We start from the raw sequence: 24,498 nt of genomic DNA on the forward strand, positions 1-24,498 counted from the left end.
TTTGCTCCCATTTTCAGTAGACCCATAATAAATTCATAAAACAACCAAACTTCATGAATGTTTTTTTGTGACCAACAAGTATGTGCTCCAATCACTCTATTACAAAAAAATAAGTGTTGTAGAAATTATTGTAAACTCAAGACAGCCATGACATCATGTTCTTTACAAGTGCATGTAAACTTTTGACCACGACTGTATGTATATCATATAAACGTGCTAATCTATGGGATCATTAAAAATTAGAAATAAAAATATGTACCGTATTTTTCGGACTATAAGTCGCAGTTTTTTTCATAGTTTGGCCGGGCTTCAGTGCGACTTAAAGATGTTTTTTTCCTTTTTTATTATGCATTTTTGGCAGGTGCGACTTATACTCCGGTGCGACTTATACTCCGAAAAATACGGTAACACTTCAATATTTCATACACCTATAAAAAACACTATTATGAATAAATCTAAAATTGTTATATATATATATATATATATATATATATATATATATATATATATATATAATCAGTGACGTGCGGTGAGGTTGATGGCTGGTGAGGCACTGACTTCATCACAGTCAGATTTACAAACATATGAACCCTAAAGAGTATCTTATTCACCATTTGATTGGCAGCAGTTAACGGGTTATGTTTAAAAGCTCATACCAGCATTCTTCCCTGCTTGGCACTCAGCATCAAGGCTTGGAATTGGGGGTTAAATCACCAAAAATGATTCCCTGCTCCCCTCACCTCCCAGGGGGTGAACAAGGGGATGGGTCAAATACAGACAACAAATTTCATTACACCTAGTGTGTGTGTGACAATCATTGGTACTTTAACTTAACTTTAACTTTACACATACAAACTGTAGCACACAAAAAAGCACATTTAATAAAAAAAAAGTTATTATGGTCTTACCTTTACTTACAAATTAAGTCCATGCGCCGCAACTAAAGCCCTCACTTAAACTTTGCACGTGCAAGATTGAATCTATTTAAAAAAGTGTAGCCGGGGGTTTATAAATGTCGCCTATACTGTATGAAACTACAAAATAACAAACACGGAGGCTCCAGTTTACACGAGGACCACTTTATTTACCTTCTTTCAAAAACTTCCGCTCCACCCCATGTCATCACTTCCGCTCTTAGTGCCTTCAAAATAAGAGCTCGAGGCATATACTGTATAACAGCGCATAACAGGAACTTTAACATCACAAAGAAGAAAGCCCATGAAAATATGTTACAAAAGTTATTTAATAAGAAGCCAAAAAGTGCAAAAACAATAATGTTCGTGTTGGAGGAGTTGTGAATTAGATACACCTGCAGTCTGCAGGTGTACCTAATGTTGTGGCCCTGCAGTCATTCACAACTCCTCCAACACGAACATTATTGTTTTTGCACTTTTTGGCTTCCTATGAAATAACTTTTTTAAATAGATTCAATCTTGCACGTGGAAAGTTTAAGTGTGGGCTTTAGTTGATATAACAATTCTACGGCGGGGGTGCAGGAGGCGGGGCTACTGGAGCCTCAGCCAGTGCGTCTTTTGCAGCCGTTTTATGATCGCTCAGCACAAGAAATACGTTACACACATACAGTTGTTGACAAAATACACTGTACATTATATACCTCAGCTAACTAAACTATGGAAATGTATAATATAATTCATATAGCAATACGGTTTCACTGCACAGCAGACCAGCAGTTAGCCGAGTCCGTCCATGTTGAGGCACTGAGTGACGTGCCTCAACTGGCTGCTGTTCACCGCACCGTCTCTTCTCAGTATTTGAACGGCAATTGTGAAAATTCAGCGATTTTGAATAAAAATAATCTAAAACTGGTGAAGTTAAATGGAAAATAACTTTATAGTATAATCACTGGATACATATAACAATTAAATTTTTTTTTTTTCTTTTTACATTTTTTTTTCTTTCCATGATGACAGGTGAGGCCCCGCCTCACCTGCCTCTAGTGACTGCACGTCACTGATATATATACACATAAAATGTTTATTGTATGTAAAATATTTTGTGTACTGTTTACTCTCACTAAAATCACTAAAGTAAAATATCTAATCTATAAATGTAGAAGCATATTAAAAAGATTGTTACACAAACAACAATGTCACACATGTTATATGTGCTGATGTTGTTAGAAAGTCCAAATGAAAGTCTTGACAGTTTATTTCAAATCCTGCAGTTTCATTTGCTGCTGCTGTTCTCACCAGCACACGTGTGTTTGTCAAGCTGGTACTTATAAGAGAATCTTTCACCACACACACTGCAACTCAACACTTTCTCGCCTGTGTGTGTTCTCATGTGTACTTTCAAATTGTGACTTTGTGCAAAACCTTTACTACAGATTGAACAGATACAATATTTTTCTCCAGTGTGTATTCTTCTGTGTTCTTCCATATGTGATCTTTGTACAAAACCTTTACCACAGATTGAACAGGAAAACGGTTTTTCACCGGTGTGTATTCTCATGTGTACTTTCAAATTGTTACTTTGTACAAAACCTTTACTACAGATTAAACATATAAAAGAGGTTTCTCCAGTGTGTAATATTGTGTGTTTTTTCAAACTCTGACTGTGTGTAAAACCTTTACCACATATTGGACAGATAAAAGGTTTTTCTCCGGTGTGTATTCTCATGTGTAATTTCAAATTATGGCTCGTTGCAAAACCTTTACCGCAGATTGAACAGACATAAAGTTTTTCACCAGTGTGCGTTGTCATGTGTACTTTCAAATTGTGACTTAGAACAAAACCTTTACCACAGATTGGACAAGAACACGGTTTTTCTCCGGTGTGTCTTCTCATATGTAATTTCAAACTCTGACTTTGTGCAAATTCTTTACCGCAGGTCGAGCAAGAAAAGGGTTTTTCTCCGGTGTGTATTCTCATGTGTACTTTCAAATTTTGACTAAGTACGAAACCTTTACCACAGATTGAACAGATACAAGTTTTTTCTCCGGTGTGGGTTCTCTTGTGTACTTTCAAACTTTGACTGCGTGTAAAACCTTTACCACAGGTTGAGCAAGGAAAAGGTTTTTCTCCAGTGTGTATCCTCATGTGTACTTTCAGATAAGAACGGGAATGAAAGGTTTTGTCGCAGTGAGAACATTTCAAGCGAGTGTTGTCAGTGTGACATGTCTTCTCATCTTTAGAGTCTTCATCATCAGTGTCAGGAGAGTGTGACGTTGTGTCCTCACCATCTGATAGTGGAGCTAAGATCTTGTCTGCTTGTGATCCTCCACAGTGGTCTCCATCAGCTTCTGTTGTCATGTGTTGTGTTGAGCTGCTGCTTGGAGGCTCCGCCTCTCTCTTCTCCTCACTTTCACCTTCGACCTCATCATCTTCACCCTTCACAATAACACTAATCACTGGGAACTCCTCCAACCAGTCAAGTTGCTCTCCCTCCTGACTGATGCTGTGTTCCTCCTCTTCCTCTTTAAAATGGGGGGTCAGTGGGTCCTCGTCTTCCTCTTTAAAGTAAGAGGGCTGTGGCTCCTCCTGCTGCATCCTGAAGCTCCACTTCTTCAGCTTAGGAAGATTTTCTTCACACACGTCTGCAGAACACAAGAAGACAAACACATGCTTTAAAAACGTCCAGGTTTGCTCAGTCACACATTTACATGTACTAAAGAACACCCTTCCTGATTACCTCAGGGCCCCACACACGGTGGATGCTTTTAAAATAGGGCTAAAAACCCACCTTAAACAAAAAAAAAATCACATAGCTCATTTTTAGGGACCGAGTCCCTTTGGGACAGAGGACCCTATTGTATTTCTAGCGTTTTATTATTATACCGCCGCCTCTTTGAGCTGTAATTTGACCTCCTTAACATGCTTCAAAACTCACCAAATTGGACACACACATCAGGACCGGCGAAAATTGCGATCTAATCAAAAAAACCAAACCCCAAAACTCAAAATTGCGCTCTAGGAAGAGACATGCAACAAAAACCTCTATGGAGGTCTCACGTAGACCTATATGTCACACACTGAAAACCCCTAGCAAAAATCAACAGGAAGTTTGCAATTCCCCCTTCAAAACAAAAGTTGTGTAAAAACAGTCACCTTTTTTTCAAACATTATCTCCTCCGAGCGCGTGTGTCGTGTCAGCTTCAAATTAGCACAGGAGAGAGATTGAACCCTTTTGATTAAAAGTTGATGAAAGAGTTTTAATTACTGCTCCGGTTTGGATTTTATGAGCCCTCAAAGTCGGTCCCGTCCATCGCTGCTTGCAGCTTTAATTAATATTGTTTTTTATTGTCTTGCTTGAATGCTTTATCTCTGTAGCCCTTTGAGATTTGTTGTTCAAATGTAAAGTGCAATACAAATAAAGTATATTATTATTAAAGGGGAACATTATCACAATTTCAGAATTGTTAAAACCATTAAAAATCAGTTCACAGTGGCTTATTATATTTTTCGAAGTTTTTTTCAAAATTTTACCCATCACGCAATATCCCTAAAAAAAGCTTCAAAGTGCCTGATTTTAACCACCCGTCCATTTTCCTGTGACGTCACATAGTGAAGCCAACACAAACAAACATGGTGGAAAGAACTGCAAGCTATAGCGACATTAGCTCGGATTCAGACTCGGATTTCAGCGGCTTAAGCGATTCAACAGATTACGCATGTATTGAAACGGATGGTTGTAGTGTGGAGGCAGGTAGCGAAAACGAAATTGAAGAAGAAACTGAAGCTATTGAGCCATATCGGTTTGAACCGTATGCAACCGAAACCGACGAAAACGACACGACAGCCAGCGACACGGGAGAAAGCGAGGACGAATTCTGCGATCGCCTTCTAACCAACGATTGGTATGTGTTTGTTTGGCATTAAAGGAAACTAACAACTATGAACTAGGTTTACAGCATATGAAATACATTTGGCAACAACATGCACTTTGAGAGTGCAGACAGCCCAATTTTCATCAATTAATATATTCTGTAGACATACCCTCATCCGCGCTCTTTTCCTGAAAGCTGATCTGTCCAGTTTTGGAGTTGATGTCAGCAGGCCAGGGAAGCTAGGGTCGATATTCTTCTCTTGATCATCTTCGGTGGCATAAGGGACGGTGTGAGCCAAGACATCCAGGGGGTTTAGCTCGCTCGTCTGCGGGAACAAACTGCCGCCATTGCTTGCCATGCTACCGAGGTCCTTTGTCCCTGAATTGCTCACACACTCCGGCAGATTCAATGGGGGTCTGGCGGCAGATTTCTTTGACTTTATCGTTGGAAATGCATCTGCTTTGAGTGTCGCAGGATATCCACACATTCTTGCCATCTCTGTCGTAGCATAGCTTTCGTCGGTAAAGTGTGCGGAACAAACGACTGACCATTTTCGTCAGCTTTCCCCACACCCTCGTATTTTGAACAAATTTCGTCCAATTTCTTGCCACTTTCGCATCTTTGGGCCACTGGTGCAACTTGAATCCGTCCCTGTTTGTGTTGTTACACCCTCCGACAACACACCGACGAGGCATGATGTCTCCAAGGTACGGAAAACAGTCGAAAAAATGAAAAATAACAGAGCTGATTTGACTCGGTGTTTGTAATCCATCCATCCATCCATCTTCTTCCGCTTATCCGAGGTCGGGTCACGGGGGCAGCAGCCTAAGCAGGGAAGCCCAGACTTCCCTCTCCCCAGCCACTTCGTCCAGCTCCTCCCGGGGGATCCCGAGGCGTTCCCAGGCCAGCCGGGAGACATAGTCTTCCCAACGTGTCTTGGGTCTTCCCCGTGGCCTCCTACCGGTCGGACGTGCCCTAAACACCTCCCGAGGGAGGCGATCGGGTGGCATCCTGACCAGATGCCCGAACCACCTCATCTGGCTCCTCTCGATGTGGAGGAGCAGCGGCTTTACTTTGAGCTCCCCCCGGATGACAGAGCTTCTCACCCTATCTCTAAGGGAGAGCCCTGCCACCCGGCGGAGGAAACTCATTTCGGCCGCTTGTACCCGTGATCTTGTCCTTTCGGTCATAACCCAAAGCTCATGACCATAGGTGAGGATGGGAACGTAGATCGACCGGTAAATTGAGAGCTTTGCCTTCCGGCTCAGCTCCTTCTTCACCACAACGGATCGATACAGCGTCCGCATTACTGAAGATGCCGCACCGATCCGCCTGTCGATCTCACGATCCACTCTTCCCTCACTCGTGAACAAGACTCCGAGGTACTTGAACTCCTCCACTTGGGGCAGGGTCTCCTCCCCAACCCGAAGATGGCATTCCACCCTTTTCCGGGCGAGAACCATGGACTCGGACTTGGAGGTGCTGATTCTCATCCCAGTCGCTTCACACTCGGCTGCGAACTGATCCAGCGAGAGCTGAAGATCCTGGCCAGATGAAGCCATCAGGACCACATCATCTGCAAAAAGCAGAGACCTAATCCTGCAGCCACCAAACCAGATCCCCTCAACGCCTTGACTGCGCCTAGAAATTCTGTCCATAAAAGTTATGAACAGAATCGGTGACAAAGGGCAGCCTTGGCGGAGTCCAACCCTCACTGGAAACGTGTCCGACTTACTGCCGGCAATGCGGACCAAGCTCTGACACTGATCATACAGGGAGCGGACCGCCAAAATCAGACAGTCCGATACCCCATACTCTCTGAGCACTCCCCACAGGACTTCCCGAGGGACACGGTCGAATGCCTTCTCCAAGTCCACAAAACACATGTAGACTGGTTGGGCAAACTCCCATGCACCCTCAAGGACCCTGCCGAGAGTATAGAGCTGGTCCACAGTTCCACGACCAGGACGAAAACCACACTGTTCCTCCTGAATCCGAGGTTCGACTATCCGGCGTAGCCTCCTCTCCAGTACACCTGAATAGACCTTACCGGGAAGGCTGAGGAGTGTGATCCCACGATAGTTAGAACACACCTTCCGGTTCCCCTTCTTAAAGAGAGGAACCACCACCCCGGTCTGCCAATCCAGAGGTACCGCCCCCGATGTCCACGCGATGCTGCAGAGTCTTGTCAACCAAGACAGCCCCAGTTTGTAATGTGTTTGAGAAAATGGCGGATTGCTTCCCGATGTGACGTCATCGCTCTGAGAGCGAATAATAGAAAGATGTTTAATTCGCCAAAATTCACCCATTTAGAGTTCGGAAATCGGTTAAAAAAAAAAAAAGGTCTTTTTTCTGCAACATCAAGGTATATATTGACGCTTACATAGATCTGGTGATAATGTTCCCCTTTAAGAGGGCCACATTGTTGACACACAAGCTCCTCCAGTGTTAGGATTTAAAGCCTGTTTGGACTTTGGACTCATTAAACTTATACTGTCTGTGCACAGGTCACCTGAGACATTGGTTATGGACGAGTTTGCTGATGTGTTCACAGGAATGGGACTGTTTCCTGGAGAGTGCACAATTCACATTAAACCCGAAGCAGTACCTGTAGTACGCCTACCTAGGTGCGTCCCTTTGGCCCTTCGTGACCGCCTCAAGAAGGAATTACAAAACATGGAAAAACAAGACATTGTGAAAGTCACTGAACCAACTGAATGGGTTAATTCAATGGTAGAAGCAGAAAAACTACGCACAGGAAATCTGAGAGTATGTCTGGATCCATCCATCCATCCATCCATTTTCTACCGCTTATTCCCTTCGGGGTTGTGGGGGGCGCTGGAGCCTATCTCAGCTACAATCGGGCGGGAGGCGGGGTACACCCTGGACAAGTCGCCACCTCATCGCAGGGCCAACACAGATAGACAGACAACATTCACACTCACATTCACACACTAGGGCCAATTTAGTGTTGCCAATCAGCCTATCCCCAGGTGCATGTCTTTGGAGGTGGGAGGAAGCCGGAGTACCCGGAGGAAACCCACGCAGTCACGGGGAGAACATGCAAACTCCACACAGAAAGATCCCGAGCCCGGGATTGAACCCAAGACTACTCAGGACCTTCGTATTGTGAGGCAGACGCACTAACCCCTCTTTCACCGTGCTGCCTATGTCTGGATCCAAGGGACTTAAATAAAGTAATCAAACACCCGCACTACCCCTTACCTACCCTTGGGGACACCACATCCAAATTGGCAGGTTTCTTCAGTGTAATGAATGCAAGGCCAGGCTACTGCGCCATCAAGCTCTCAGATGAGTCCTCAAAGCTGACAACCTTCAACACTGTTTTTGGACGATACGGATTCCTCCGCTTACCTTTCGGACTGATCTCTGCTCAAGATGAGTTTCAGCGTAAAGTCGACGAGACTTATGAGGGTTTGCAAAGGGTGTCACAGCAATAGTCCATGATATCCTCCTCTATGGCAAGACTAAAGAAGAACATGATACCAACCTCCGTGCCATGTTGCAGCGCTACAGAGGGCGAGGAGTTAAGCTCAACCCAGATAAGAGTACAATCTGTGCCACTGAAGTCAGATACTTTGGGCACAGAATCACCAAGAGTGGAATCAAGCCTGATCCAGCAAAGATTGTAGCTGTGAGGGACATAGAACCACCAAGAGACAAAGGTGAGCTGTACAAAAATTATTGTCATGATTAACTATTTGTCCAAATTTTCCCCTGGACTGTCTGATGTCAATGCACCCATGCGTTAACCTGACTCTCGCCAGCTCCACAGATCTGGGAGTTCTCAATAGGAGATGTATTATTATTCATGTGTTCGTTACGTCTCGTCTCGATTACTGTAACGTATTATTTTCGGGTCTCCCTATGTCTAGCATTAAAAGATTACAGTTGGTACAAAATGCGGCTGCTAGGCTTTTGACAAGAACAAGAAAGTTTGATCATATTACGCCTATACTGGCTCACCTGCACTGGCTTCCTGTGCACTTAAGATGCGACTTTAAGGTTTTACTACTTACGTATAAAATACTACACGGTTTAGCTCCATCCTATCTTGTCGATTGTATTGTACCATATGTCCCGGCAAGAAATCTGCGTTCAAAGAACTCTGGCTTATTAGTGATTCCCAGAGCCCAAAAAAAGTCTGCGGGCAATAGAGCGTTTTCTATTCGGGCTCCAGTACTCTGGAATGCCCTCCCGGTAACAGTTAGAGATGCTACCTCAGTAGAGGCATTTAAGTCCCATCTTAAAATTCATTTGTATACTCTAGCCTTTAAATAGACCCCCTTTTTTAGACCAGTTGATCTGCCGTTTCTTTACTTTTCTCCTCTGCTCCCCCTATCCCTTGTGGAGGGGGAGTTACACAGGTCCGGTGGCCATAGATGAAGTGCTGGCTGTCCAGAGTCGGGACCCAGGGGCGAGCTCGCCTGTGTATCGGTTGGGAACATCTCTGCGCTGCTGACCCGTCTCCGCTCGGGATGGTTTCCTGCTGACCCCACTATGGACTGGACTCTTACTATTATGTTAGATCTACTATGGACTGGACTCTTACTATTATGTTGGATCCACTATGGACTGGACTCTTACTATTATGTTGGATCCACTATGGACTGGACTCTTACTATTATGTTAGATCCACTATGGACTGGACTCTCACTATTATGTTACTTCCACTATGGACTGGACTCTCACTATTATGTTAGATCCACTATGGACTGGACTCTCACTATTATGTTAGATCCACTATGGAATGGACTCTTACTATTATGTTGGATCCACTATGGACTGGACTCTTACTATTATGTTAGATCCACTATGGACTGGACTCTCACTATTATGTTAGATCCACTATGGACTGGACTCTTACTATTATGTTAGATCCACTATGGACTGGACTCTCTCTATTATGTTACTTCCACTATGGACTGGACTCTCACTATTATGTTAGATCCACTATGGACTGGACTCTCACTATTATGTTAGATCCACTATGGACTGGACTCTTACTATTATGTTGGATCCACTATGGACTGGACTCTTACTATTATGTTAGATCCACTATGGACTGGACTCTCACTATTATGTTAGATCCACTATGGACTGGACTCTCACTATTATGTTAGATCCACTATGGACTGGACTCTCACTATTATGTTGGATCCACTATGGACTGGACTCTTACTATTATGTTTGATCCACTATGGACTGGACTCTTACTATTATGTTGGATCCACTATGGACTGGACTCTTACTATTATGTTAGATCCACTATGGACTGGACTCTCACTATTATGTTACTTCCACTATGGACTGGACTCTCACTATTATGTTAGATCCACTATGGACTGGACTCTCACTATTATGTTAGATCCACTATGGACCGGACTCTCACTGTTATGTTAGATCCACTATGAACTGGACTCTCACTATTATGTTAGATCCACTATGGACTGGACTCTCACTATTATGTTGGATCCACTATGGACTGTACTCTCACAATATTATGTCAGACCCACTCGACATCCATTGCATTTGGTCTCCCCTAGAGGGGGGTTTACCCACATATGCGGTCCTCTCCAAGGTTTCTCATAGTCATTCACATCGACGTCCCACTGGGGTGAGTTTTTCCTTGTCCTTATGTGGGCTCTGTACCGAGGATGTCGTTGTGGCTTGTGCAGCCCTTTGAGACACTTGTGATTTAGGGCTATATAAATAAACATTGATTGATTGATTGATTTCAGAAGGCGGGGCTTTGTAAAAAAATCATTGGATGTGATTGGATAAACCACTTGTCCGTTATCTTGAATGACGTGCTACTTCAACCACTCACATCGAAATCAATCTGTGACGCTGACGAGAGCTGGGAAATCCAAACCCGGTCAGAAGAGCCAAAACATCCTTGCCACCAATAAATGCCTTGAAAACCGTTCTCTGTTCATCTTTTAAAGAATTAATATTCGATAGATTCGACAAAACAGTTGCAATAGCAGAATCAATGTCAGCAGACGACACAGCGAGGGCTGCGCGCTGCCATTGTTGTTTGAATCAAAAAGCGCTTCGGCGCTACGTCACATCTATGAAATCCCGCCCGGCGATCCTGATTGGTTCATTATTTTTTGCCATCTTGAAGGAGTTTGCAATGCCCTCGAGCCCACACCCTTGTATGGAGCTCAGCGAACTACAAGGGTCTGGTGAGAGTCAAGTTACCCATGCGTCACCTGTTAAAAGATTTGAGTGAATTCAGATGGGATGTAAAACAGAAGGAAGCATTTGGAAAAATTAAAGAGCTGCTCACTCAGGAACCAGGTCCGGTGTTAAAATATTTTCACCCGAGCAAGGAACTCAGACTCCATGTTGACGCATCAAAATATAGATTGGGGGCAGTACCGTTACAAGAAGGACACATCTGCAATGAACATAAACTGTCAAACACTAAAGAGCCAATGATAAGTCAGAAGATCCCAGACAGTCCATGGCAAACAGTGGCTACTGACCTGTTCACTTGGAACAATGAGGATTATTTAGTCACAGTAGACTATTACAGCAGATACTTTGAGCTAAACAGATTACACAGCACCACAGCTGCTGCTGTTATACAGAAACTGAAATTTTCTTTTGCAAGACACGGGATACCAGAGACTGTTATATCAGACAATGGTCCACAGTACATATGTAGAGAGTTTGAGGGTTTTGCCAACGCATGGGGGTTCACACACATGACCTCCAGCCCATGTTATCCTCAAAGTAATGGCTTAGCCGAGAAGTCTGTTCACATTGCAAAATCCCTTATGGAAAAGGCCAAAGCTGATCAGAAAGACCCTGATCAGAATCTGCTTGAGTATCACAATACCCCAGTAGACAATTTCAAATCATCAGTTCGTCGCACACGCTCAATCTTGCTTAAAGGGGAACATTATCACAATTTCAGAAGGGTTAAAACCATTAAAAATCAGTTCCCAGTGGCTTATTTTATTTTTCGAAGTTTTTTTCAAAATTTTACCCTTCACGCAATATCCCTAAAAAAAGCTTCAAAGTGCCTGATTTTAACCATCGTTATATACACCCGTCCATTTTCCTGTGACGTCACATAGTGATGCCAACACAAACAAACATGGCGGAAAGAACAGCAAGCTATAGCGACATTAGCTCGGATTCAGACTCGGATTTCAGCGGCTTAAGCGATTCAACAGATTACGCATGTATTGAAACGGATGGTTGTAGTGTGGAGGCAGGTAGCGAAAACGAAATTGAAGAAGAAACTGAAGCTATTGAGCCATATCGGTTTGAACCGTATGCAAGCGAAACCGACGAAAACGACACGACAGCCAGCGACACGGGAGAAAGCGAGGACGAATTTGGCGATCGCCTTCTAACCAACGATTGGTATGTGTTTGTTTGGCATTAAAAGAAACTAACAACTATGAAATAGGTTTACAGGATATGAAATACATTTGGCAACAACATGCACTTTGAGAGTGCAGACAGCCCATTTCAGGCGTGCTAAGAACATATATTTTTCCACGATTTCAGCACTCAGGTTAACCATACCTAAATAGACACAAAATACTGCATTACACAAGACTACCCGAATGTACTCGAATGATTGAAAGAAATAAATGTTTTTAAGCTAAATTATTGGTAAACACAGTTTATGTATAATAATTTACGTAAAACCGCGAGTAATGAATAAAGGTTTCATCAATTAATATATTCTGTAGACATACTCTCATCCGCTCTCTTTTCCTGAAAGCTGATCCGTCCAGTTTTGGAGTTGATGTCAGCATCTGCTTTGAGTGTCGCAGGATATCCACACATTCTTGCCATCTCTGTCGTAGCATAGCTTTCGTCGGTAAAGTGTGAGGAACAAACGACTGATCATTTCGTCGGCTTTCCCCACAGCCTCGTATTTTGAACAAATTTCGTCCAATTTCTTGCCACTTTCGCATCTTTGGGCCACTGGTGCAACTTGAATCTGTCCCTGTTCGTATTGTTAAACCCTCCGACAACACACCGACGAAAGTGAGAAAATGGCGGATTGCTTCCCGTTGTGACGTCATCGCTCCGAGAGCAAATAATAGAAAGGCGTTTAATTCGCCAAAATTCACCCATTTAGAGTTCGGAAATCGGTTAAAAAAATATATGGTCTTTTTTCTGCAACGTCAAGGTATATATTGACGCTTACATAGGTCTGGTGATAATGTTCCCCTTTAACACCCATCAGCAGCTGCAACCCAAAACCATCAGCCACAAAGATGCTCACATCATGAGAACTGACGGAGGCAGATATTTACATATCAATCAATCAATCAATCAATGTTTATTTATATAGCCCTAAATCACAAGTGTCTTAAAGGGCTGCACAAGCCACAACGACATCCTCGGTACAGAGCCCACATAAGGGCAAGGAAAAACTCACCCCAGTGGGACGTCGATGTGAATGGCTATGAGAAACCTTGGAGAGAACCGCATATTTGGGTAACCCCCCCCCCCCTATAGGGGAGACCGAATGCAATGGATGTCGAGTGGGTCTGACATAATATTGTGAGAGTCCAGTCCATAGTGGATCCAACATAATAGTAAGAGTCCAGTCCATAGTGGGGCCAGCAGGAAACCATCCATATATCCATATTTAAGTGTTACTTCTTTTTTATTTTCATAGTCATATTACAAAACAGCTAGTGTTCTTCCAGTTGTTCTCTTTTTGGTTGTCTGCAAGTACTGTGTGTGTCAACCTTGAAGCTGTGGTATGCAGGGAGTAGCTATAACTCCTTTTCCTTATCTGTTCCTGTGTCCAGCTGAGGAAGACAATGGGCATGTGTTCGGGCTGGAGGGAGGGACAACGAGGATGGGAGCGAGAAACACATATGGAAGAGAAGGTTTCCGTATTTTAGATGAGACCAACTTAGCTGCGTAATTGAATGTGTCGTCCTAGGCTAGTCTCTTCAAAGCTTTGAAAATAAATGACAAAATACCCATTCTGTTCTGGTGATCATTTAAACTCAGCTTATGTGTCTTCAAAAGAACTTGGGATTGACCAGTAACTTAAATTCCCTTGGAGGAACATCTGGTCCAAACGCAACAGAACCCACAAACAACACCAGCAGACGAAATACTATGACAGATCAGCTAAGCAGATGTCACCTCTGCATGAGGGACAATACATCCGCTTTCGGGAGAAAGGCTACTGGAAACTAGCAGTTGTCATTCGTTCAGCTGATACTGAAATATAGGAGGACAAGAATACAGGCGAAACAGACAACATCTCCTGGACACAACAGAGACACTGACCACTCAGACTGAAAAAAAACGCAAAATATGACACACAGCACACATTACACACAACACACCTCAAAGATAACAGGAGAGACAGCCCCACAGGCTGTGCGGTATCAGACAATCTCTGGACGCGAGGTTAAGCCCATAGTTATTATGGACTTATATACATATGCTCAATGATGTTCAGATACATATAAGTCAATGATATTGTGATTGTGTTCTACTTACAATATGTAATCCAGAATGACATTTGAGCAAGTTAAGTGATCATTGAAATCTGTTTACTTTATGGCAGTCATACATGCGCTACTTTAATTTCAATACGTTTCAGCAAGGGTTTATTGCACAGAAAGAGCTATCCTTGAATATTTTTCTTAAAAGAAGGGGGGTGTAATATTCTTGGGTAATACGATCTCCGATCGGGCCCTGAAGTGTACATAAATGTGATTGGCACATGTGACATGAGACTTCCTGGTTACCGTTGCCAGATATGTTAACGCTTATTCCCAAGAGCCGGGAATAAAAGTACAGTTAGCAGCACGTCTTGTGTTGGCTCAACTTATTTTCCACAGTACGGGACAAGACAATGTGTGCTTGTCTTTAGAGATGTCTGATATTATTGGCTGATAAATGCTTTAAAATGTAATATCAGAAATTATCGATATTGGTTTGTTTTTTTATCGGTATCAGGTTTTTTATTTTTATTTTTTTATTAAATCAACATAAAAAACTCAAGAAACACTTACAATTAGTGCACCAACCCAAAAAACCTCCCTCCCCCATTTACACTCATTCCCACAAAAGGGTTGTTTCTTTCTGTTATTAATATTGTGGTTCCTACATTATATATCAATATATATCAATACAGTCTGCAAGGGATACAGTCCGTAAGCACACATGATTGTGCGTGCTGCTGGTCCACTAATAGTACTAACCTTTAACACTTAATTTTACTCATTTTCATTAATTACCGTATTTTTCGGACTATAAGTCGCAGTTTTTTTCATAGTTTGGCCGGCTCCAGTGCAACTTATATGTTTTTTTTCCCTTCTTTATTATGCATTTTCGGTAGGTGCGACTTATACTCCGAAAAATACGGTACTAGTTTCTATGTAACTGTTTTTATATTGTTTTACTTTCTTTTTTATTCAAGAAAATGTTTTTAATTTATTTATCTTATTTTATCCATCCATCCATCTTCTTCCGCTTATCCGAGATCGGGTCGCGGGGGCAGCAGCCTAAGCAGGGAAGCCCAGACTTCCCTCTCCCCAGCCACTTCGTCCAGCTCCTCCCGGGGGATCCCGAGGCGTTCCCAGGCCAGCCGGGAGACATAGTCTTCCCAACATGTCCTGGGTCTTCCCCGCGGCCTCCTACCGGTCGGACGTGCCCGAAACACCTCCCGAGGGAGGCGTTCGAGTGGCATCCTGACCAGATGCCCGAACCACCTCATCTGGCTCCTCTCGATGTGGAGGAGCAGTGGCTTTACTTTGAGTTCCCCCCGGATGACAGAGCTTCTCACCCTATCTCTAAGGGAGAGCCCCGCCACCCGACGGAGGAAACTCATTTCGGCCGCTTGTACCCTTGATCTTGTCCTTTCGGTCATGACCCAAAGCTCATGACCATAGGTGAGGATGGGAACGTAGATCGACCGGTAAATCGAGAGCTTTGCCTTCTGGCTCAGCTCCTTCTTCACCACAACGGATCGATACAGCGTCCGCATTACTGAAGACGCCGCACCGATCCGCCTGTCGATCTCACGATCCACTCTTCCCTCACTCGTGAACAAGACTCCGAGGTACTTGAACTCCTCCACTTGGGGCAAGATCTCCTCCCCAACCCGGAGATGGCACTCCACCCTTTTCCGGGCGAGAACCATGGACTCGGACTTGGAGGTGCTGATTCCCATCCCAGTCGCTTCACACTCGGCTGCGAACCGATCCAGTGAGAGCTGAAGATCTTCGCCAGATGAAGCCATAAGGACCACATCATCTGCAAAAAGCAGAGACCTAATCCTGCAGCCACCAAACCAGATCCCCTCAACGCCCTGACTACGCCTAGAAATTATGTCCATAAAGGTTATGAACGGAATCGGTGACAAAGGGCAGCCTTGGCGGAGTCCAACCCACACTGGAAACGGGTCCGACTTACTACCGGCAATGCGGACCAAGCTCTGACACTGATCGTACAGGGAGCGAACCGCCACAATAAGACAGTCCGTTACCCCATACTCTCTGAGCACTCCCCACAGGACTTCCCGGGGTACACGGTCGAATGCCTTCTCCAAGTCCACAAAGCACATGTAGACTGGTTGAGCAAACTCCCATGCACCCTCAAGGACCCTGCCGAGAGTATAGAGCTGGTCCACAGTTCCACGACCAGGACGAAAACCACACTGTTCCTCCTGAATCCGAGGTTCGACTATCCGGCGTAGCCTCCTCTCCAGTACACCTTTCTTATTTTATAAAAAATGTTATCTTCACCATACCTGGTTGTCCAAATTAGGCATAATAATGTGTTAATTCCACGACTGTATATATCGGTTGATATCGGTATCGGTAATTAAGAGTTGGACAATATCGGAATATCAGATATCGGCAAAAAGCCATTATCGGACATCCCTACTTGTCTTACATAAAGGTTGTGAATGATTACACAATTTAGAAAAGTGAAGTTTCACTTTAAATTAGAAAATAGAACAAACATATATCTAGGGATGATACTCGAAACCGGTTTTCCCGGTTGTTCGATTAGAAAAGAACCGAGTCCTCGGACTCGAATCCCTTTTTGAGAACCGGTACCCGTTATCGAGACCACTATAGTAAAGAAAAAGAGTTGGTTCTTTATTCGAATCCCTGGGAACGAATCCAGAAATGCCCCGTGGGACATCACAAGAAATGACGTCACGTAGCTCAGTCATTAGACGCAGATAGGGAAAGCAGGAAAAACAATGGACCGGAAAAAGCGCTCCAAGGTGTAATAAAGTTCAAAACAAAAGGTATAATCCAATGAATAACTTTACTGAGAGATTTGAGCAGGGTACAAACACATGACCAACACTTTTACGACCAACCGGAAACATAGCAACCAGGCTAGCAACGCACCTCCTTTACGGCAGCTGTCGCAACGTTCTTAAAGCAACCGCAGCACATACATATATATACAACATATATCTTTAACTTTTCTTTTTCTTTCCTTGTAAACAAAACAAAATCACACTGTATATGTGTTGTCTGTCTAATTATAAATAATGCAGACGAGGCGTGTTGGCTGAGTTCTTGACGTTTACTTTCACAGCGTGCTCATAACCTCATTCTTAGCTGCCGGGTGGCAACATGCAACAACACTTTCCGGGGCTACCGCGCATGTTCGTCACTCCCGTTGCATGCTGGGTAGTGTAGTTGGTATATTCCCTAGCTCATAACATCACATCTTTCCCCCTATAAAGAAATAATGTTAACTCAATAAAGTGCTTTTTTTTTTAGCTTTAACTTTTAATTTTTTAGCATTGTAACCACATTTGCAAACAACTTTTCTCTGCATAGAATTTTCTTTCTATAAAGAAATAAAGTGCAAAAATGTCAAAGCATCATAACAAACGGTTATGTTCCAATAGCAGCAGAAGTGCACTTTTTGGAGAGCTGTATTATTTTCAGTTTTGTGCCCAAGGGACTGATTTTATTTAACACTATATTATTATTTATACACCTATAGTGATCACAGAGACATGTTGTTTTTGTGTTACTGTATATATTCTTTTTTTTCTCTTTTATGAACAGAATCGGTGACAAAGGGCAGCCTTGGCGGAGTCCAACCCTCACTGGAAACGTGTCCGACTTACTGCCGGCAATGCGGACCAAGCTCTGACACTGATCATACAGGGAGCGGACCGCCACAATCAGACGGTCCGATACCCCATACTCTCTGAGCACTCCCCACAGGACATCCCGAGGGACACGGTCGAATGCCTTCTCCAAGTCCACAAAACACATGTAGACTGGTTGGGCAAACTCCCATGCACCCTCAAGGACCCTGTCGAGAGTATAGAGCTAGTCCACAGTTCCACGACCAGGACGAAAACCACACTGTTCCTCCTGAATCTGAGGTTCGACTATCCGGCGTAGCCTCCTCTCCAGTACACCTGAATAGACCTTACCGGGAAGGCTGAGGAGGCCAAGGCTGCCCTTTGTCACCGATTCTGTTCATAACTTTTATGGACAGAATTTCTAGGCGCAGTCAAGGCGTTGAGGGGATCTGGTTTGGTGGCTGCAGGATTAGGTCTCTGCTTTTTGCAGATGATGTGGTCCTGATGGCTTCATCTGGCCAGGATCTTCAGCTCTCACTGGATCGGTTCGCAGCCGAGTGTGAAGTGACTGGGATGAGAATCAGCACCTCCAAGTCCGAGTCCATGGTTCTCGCCCGGAAAAGGGTGGAGTGCCATCTCCGGGTTGGGGAGGAGATCTTGCCCCAAGTGGAGGAGTTCAAGTACCTTGGAGTCTTGTTCACAAGTGAGGGAAGAGTGGATGGTGAGATCGACAGGCGGATCGGTGCGGCGTCTTCAGTAATGCGGACGCTGTATCGATCCGTTGTGGTGAAGAAGGAGCTGAGCCGGAAGGCAAAGCTCTCAATATACCGGTCGATCTACGTTCCCATCCTCACCTATGGTCATGAGCTTTGGGTTATGACCGAAAGGACAAGATCACGGGTACAAGCGGCCGAAATGAGTTTCCTCCGCCGGGTGGCGGGGCTCTCCCTTAGAGATAGGGTGAGAAGCTCTGCCATCCGGGGGGAGCTCAAAGTAAAGCCGCTGCTCCTCCACACCGAGAGGAGCCAGATGAGGTGGTTCGGGCATCTGGTCAGGATGCCACCCGAACGCCTCCCTAGGGAGGTGTTTAGGGCACGTCCGACCGGTAGGAGGCCGCGGGGAAGACCCAGGACACGTTGGGAAGACTATGTCTCCCGGCTGGCCTGGAAACGCCTCGGGGTCCCACAGGAAGAGCTGGACGAAGTGGCTGGGGAGAGGGAAGTCTGGGCTTCCCTGCTTAGGCTGCTGCCCCCGCGACCCGACCTCGGATAAGCGGAAGAAGATGGATGGATGTATATATTTGTTTTTCTGAAAAATCCCACTTAATATACTTTGGGTAACAACAGTCAATATTTATTTATTTGATTTGATTTTTTTAGGGGGGGTAACAGTCAATATTTATTTATTTATTAGATTTTATTTTTTTCTTATACAATAAAAGTGAGCTTTTGTTAAACCAAATATTGTGTGTTTTTTTCCATACACAACAACCTATCTGGACTCGATAAGAGAATTCGATAATAGGCTCGAACTGGATAATTTCTTATCAAACATCATCCCTACATATATCATGTGACAAGAACATGAATGTGATGTGATTAAATAATCTTAATACTGCCCTGACGCCATGATTATGTTCGGGATTTCCCTTTTAAAGGGCAAAGTCCACCCGGGTTGTTCTGTCTAAATGACTGTCTGTATAAAGTCATGAGACAAAAAATAAGTTTTAACAGTTTATTCTACAAATGGACTGGGATATGCAACTCATCTTTACGGGTAGTTAAATTCCACGGTTGCAAATACCAGACGTACATGAATCATCCTCACAAGACAACACAACTTCTCATACACAATATATTTAAGAGAAGTGTTAATAATCAAATATAAAGTTAGCAAAGATGTGAGAATAAGAAGTAAACAAACCTGTTCTGTGTAACACCTTGATGTTTCTTGAAAACAGCGTCCAAGTAGGCTTTATTACCAGCGAGCGTCATTTACACAGGACTGCAGTTCCTGGGAGGAGGTCAGGTCAAATATGGAGGACTCCTCTCCTGGAGAAGCCAAACCATCGTTTTATATATTCCTTCTTTCACTGTCTGGGTGTGCGTTAAAGCTAAACAGCACCACCTGACCACAAAAGGAGATGTTGGTGTGTAAGTGTCTGGAAAACAACTGCTTTAAGTCATAACTTAAAGGTTGGCGTTTGAGCTAGACAGGTAGTCTCCTTTCAAGGATATGGTTGTCACTTTTGCATTCCGAAGTCCCAATTAGGGCCTCTTTTCCTACGAGAAGTGAACCAATTCACCTGGGAATATCAAACTAAGGGACCTTATCTTATACATGTGCTCAAACTGAAATACCACTGTTTACTCAAACCATAGGTTTGCTTTCTCCGAGATGAATTATTCACCAAGTGTAGAACATGATATAAGTTCATTTATACACTTCATTTTACATACTCGGGAGTTTGCACTTAGCCTGCTCTCTGGAATATTCCCCTGGTGACTGTGTGAGTTAGGGATGTCCCGATCCAGGTTTTTGCACTTCCGATCCGATACCGATATTGTTTTTGCATTTCCGATCCGATACTGACCGATACTGGCCTATCCGAGCATGTATTAAAGTTTAAAGTTATTTAGCCTACTTAGTTGTCAGAATCATGTTGAAAAGGGTTTTAGTACTCTTGATAACAACTGGCCAGCTGAATTAGGGGAGTTTGAATAACACAAAATGGTTGGTAACAAGAAACTGACCTGTTTATTCAAGGATAAACACAAAATAGACAAAATTATACATGACAAACAGAAATGGCATCATTGAAACTAGGGCTGGGCGATATGGCCTTTTTTTAATATTGCGATATTTTAAGGCCACAATATATAGCTCGATATTTTGCCTTAGCCTTGAATGAACACTTGATGCATATAATCACAGCAGTATGATGATTCTATGTGTTTTGATTGATTGATTGAGACTTTTATGAGTAGGTTGCACAGTGAAGTACATATTCCATACAATTGACCACTAAATGGTGACACCCGAATAAGTTTTTCAACTTGTTTAAGTCGGGGTCCACTTAAATTGATTCATGATACAGATATATACTATCAGATATATACTATCATCATAATACAGTCATCACACAAGATAATCACATTGAATTGTTTACATTATTTATAATCCAGGGTGTGGAGGGGGTTGTAAGTGTCAAAAAGACAGCCAAAAGAGTTTGATATGAGAATAAATCTAAAGTTAAAATATAGGGTAGAAATGCACCCATTTGCAGGAAATGTAGTCTTGATTTTCAAAATTTTCTTTCAAGGCTTGCATGTCTACATTAAAACATTTTTCTTCATACTGCATTAATATATGCTACTTTTAAACTTTCATGCTGAGAAGGAAATCACAACTAAAAAAATCACTAATTTTTTCATACGGTGTTGATGTGGAAATTTTTGCCTCAGCATTTTGATGGTGTGGGCGTGTGGCACCAAATGGAGATAAGCGTCTCGACAGACGTCACAATATTTGAACAATGATGACGAAAACTGTTTTCTCTGTCGTGTCGGTGTGTTGAAAATTGTTATGCACTTATTTTTTTATTTGATTTTGTGCGTGGCATAGATTTGCTGTGCGCAGAGGACGCTTAAACAGTGCGTAATTGCAAAGGCGAGCACCTTAGAGGGAGCGTTGCTCGCACGGCTGCGCTAGCATCACAGCTAACGTTAGCCATGCTGCTACCTCTCTGCTCAGGGAGGACGTATACGTATGTGACGTATGACGTGACAGTATGTCGTGACAGTATGTGACGTGTGTAAGAAAGTGCGCTTGCTGTCTGTGAGAGGGAGACACAGGAAAGAGTGAGAAGAGCCTGTCGTGTAATGCCAGCAGCTAAAAGCAACTGCGTTAGAATCCACAGACCTGTGGATGTGTTGAAGGTGTGCTGGAAAATGCGGAACGGAAATTACGGAGCAGCAGAAAAGTGGAATGTATTATTTAAATCGGTACTTTGGAAAACACGGACCGGAGTTTTTTTTAAAACTGGATCTGGATCGGCATTTTCCCATGCCTTGCCGATACGCAATTTTTGGCAAATATCGGCAGCCGATCCGATCCAAATATCGGATCGGGACATCCCTAGTGTGAGTTTTGTGCAAACATGTTGACACACTTTGTTACAAACGGAGAGGAACATCAACCTCTCATAAATATTGTGTGTCTGAAACTGTCTCGTTTTCATGAACAACATAAAACAATCAGTGCATCATCCTCACATGACAATTCATCTTCCTATAAACTATCTATTTAGGAATAGTGTTAAAGGCCTACTGAAACCCACTACTACCGACCACACAGTCTGATAGTTTATATATCAATGATGCAATCTTAACATTGCAACACATGCCAATACGGCCGGGTTAGCTTACTAAAGTGCAATTTTAAATTTCGCGCGAAATATCCTGCTGAAAACGCCTCGGTATGATGACGCCTGCGCGTGACGTCACGGATTGTAGAGGACATTTTGGGACAGCTATTAAGTTGTCTGTTTTCATCGCAAAATGCCACAGTATTCCGGACATCTGTGTTGGTGAATCTTTTGCAATTTGTTCAATGAACAATGGAGACAGCAAAGAAGAAAGCTGTAGGTGGGAAGCGGTGTATTGCGGCAGGTGTTGTGCCGGATAACGCACCCCCGCCGTAGAATGCACCCCTTGACTGTTGTACCGGATAACACGGCCGGTGTTTCATTGTTTACATTCCCGGAAGATGACAGTCAAGCTTTACCATTGGCCTGTGGAGAACTGGGACAACAGAGACTCTTACCAGAAGGACTTTGAGATGGATGCGCAGACGCGGTACCGTGAGTACGCATGCAGCTGCGGCTTCCAAACAATTGATCGCTTGCCCGTACGTGCGTGCCGCTATGTGCATGTCACGTACGTAACTTTGGGGACTTTGGGGAAATATATGTGCTGTATGAACTTTGGGGAGGTGAACGGTACTTTGGGCTGTGGGATTGAGTGTGTTGTGCAGGTGTTTCAGTTGTATTGGCGGGTTATATGGACGGGTGGGGGGAGGTGTTTGTTATGCGGGATTAATTTGTGGCATATTAAATATAAGCCTGGTTGTGTTGTGGCTAATAGAGTATATATATGTCTTGTGTTTATTTACTGTTTTAGTCATTCCCAGCTAAATATCAGTTCCCACCCGCCTCTCACAGCATCTTCCCTATCTGAATCGCTCCCACTGCCCTCTAGTCCTTCACTCTCACTTTCCTCATCCACAAATCTTTCATCCTCGCTCAAATTAATGGGGAAATCGTCGCTTTCTCTGTCTGAATCGCTCTCGCTGCTGGTGGCCATGATTGTAAACAATGTGCAGATGTGAGGAGCTCCACAACCTGTGACGTCACGCTACTCGTCTGCTACTTCCGGTACAGGCAAGGCTTTTTTATCAGCGACCAAAAGTTGCGAACTTTATCGTCGATGTTCTCTACTAAATCCTTTCAGCAAAAATATGGCAATATCGCGAAATGATCGAGTATGACACATAGAATGGACCTGCTATCCCCGTTTAAATAAGAAAATCGCATTTCAGTAGGCCTTTAATAATGAAATATAAAGTTAGTAAAGATGTGAGAGTAAGAAGTAAACAAACCTGTTCTGTGTAACACAACTTGATGTTTCTGATGTTGTCGCTCCTTCTCCTCTTTTGTTGGACAAAGTTCCTCCTCGTACTTTGCTATCGTTCTTTCGCACATTTTCCCACAATCACAACACTTTACACTCACATTTGATCTCTACTTAGCGATGTGTTGATAACGTCCGCGTCTCTTTGTTAGCAGCTAACAAGCTAGTTTAAGCTAAGATAGCACGCACAAGAAGAGTCGACGCTAACTCAGACTATCCAGATAACAATTAATAACAATGTTTAATCTATTAAACGATATATATGTGTATATGTACGCAAAGATAAAAACAAATCCAGAACGATAATGCTTACGTTTAGGCCTTCTCCGTCAAACGCCCTCTTGCTTTTCCAACCGGTCAGTTCACGCATGCGCGAAGTCTACGTCTTCTTCTTTCAGTTTTCTGGCGAATTAGCAACTTAGAAAGTGCATACCGCCACCTACTGTACCGGAGTATGTGGAATGGGCTCGTTATGTATTATATATATAAATAATATGTTTATATTCTATTATATAGTCCTGTATCTTTGAGGAGTTTAATGACAGCTCTATATTTACTACTTCCCCGCAGTTCCCAAGATATAATCTCTTTTCTTTCGTGTACTTCTTGCAGCTTAATATGATGTGTTCCACATCTTTAACAGTTTTACATCTTTAACAGTAGCACATATTTCTGTTTGACATTTTCCTATTGTTGCCATTGTTTTATTTAGCCCTGTGATCCAATCGTTATCTCCCGTGTGTTAGATGCACTATGGGCTGGACTCTCACTATTGTGTTGGATCCACTATGGGCTGGACTCTCACTATTATGTTAGATCCACTATGGACTGGACTCTCACAATATTATGTTAGATCCACTATGGGCTGGACTTTCACACTATTATGTTTCACCCACTATGGACTGGACTCTCCCTATTATGT

The 24,498-nt window shown here is 43.3% G+C and overlaps 4 protein-coding genes across 7 annotated transcripts in view; 1 reads left to right on the forward strand and 3 right to left on the reverse strand.

Annotated features, from left to right (window-relative positions):
* LOC133575685 (uncharacterized) overlaps positions 1 to 24,498 on the reverse strand; it is a 462,851-nt gene that overhangs the window by 357,439 nt on the left and 80,914 nt on the right. The window lies entirely within an intron of this gene.
* Positions 1 to 24,498, forward strand: part of LOC133575760 (uncharacterized) — a 551,361-nt gene that overhangs the window by 214,665 nt on the left and 312,198 nt on the right. The window lies entirely within an intron of this gene.
* LOC133575681 (uncharacterized) overlaps positions 1 to 24,498 on the reverse strand; it is a 515,078-nt gene that overhangs the window by 63,977 nt on the left and 426,603 nt on the right. The gene's annotated exons all lie outside the window — the stretch shown is intronic.
* On the reverse strand, positions 1,743 to 24,005 carry LOC133575725 (uncharacterized). 4 transcript variants are annotated; one of them, XM_061928527.2, is made up of 3 exons: positions 23,890 to 23,980; positions 19,810 to 19,937; positions 1,763 to 3,557 (listed from the first exon to the last, which is right to left on the reverse strand). In XM_061928527.2, the coding sequence occupies exon 3, from the start codon at positions 3,508 to 3,510 to the stop codon at positions 2,188 to 2,190; it is 1,323 nt and encodes a 440-aa protein (XP_061784511.1). In that variant the 5' UTR covers positions 3,511 to 3,557; positions 19,810 to 19,937; positions 23,890 to 23,980; the 3' UTR covers positions 1,763 to 2,187. The 4 variants fall into 4 exon arrangements, with proteins under 4 accessions (XP_061784509.1, XP_061784512.1, XP_061784511.1 ...); XM_061928526.2 differs by having other exon boundaries at positions 23,545 to 23,933; XM_061928525.2 differs by lacking the exon at positions 19,810 to 19,937 and having other exon boundaries at positions 1,743 to 3,557; positions 23,545 to 23,933.

The sequence above is a fragment of the Nerophis lumbriciformis genome, linkage group LG33 (genome assembly GCF_033978685.3).
Source record: "Nerophis lumbriciformis linkage group LG33, RoL_Nlum_v2.1, whole genome shotgun sequence".
Taxonomy (NCBI): domain Eukaryota; kingdom Metazoa; phylum Chordata; class Actinopteri; order Syngnathiformes; family Syngnathidae; genus Nerophis; species Nerophis lumbriciformis.

Bases quoted from the DNA above. Each gene is read 5' to 3' on its own strand.
- LOC133575725 (XM_061928525.2), bottom strand. From the start codon at position 23,647: ATGTGCGAAAGAACGATAGCAAAGTACGAGGAGGAACTTTGTCCAACA. The intron at 3,558-23,544 runs GTTTGTTTACTT...TGTGTTCTGCAG, and splicing joins AGTTGTGTTACACAGAACAG to ACGTGTGTGAAGAAAATCTT.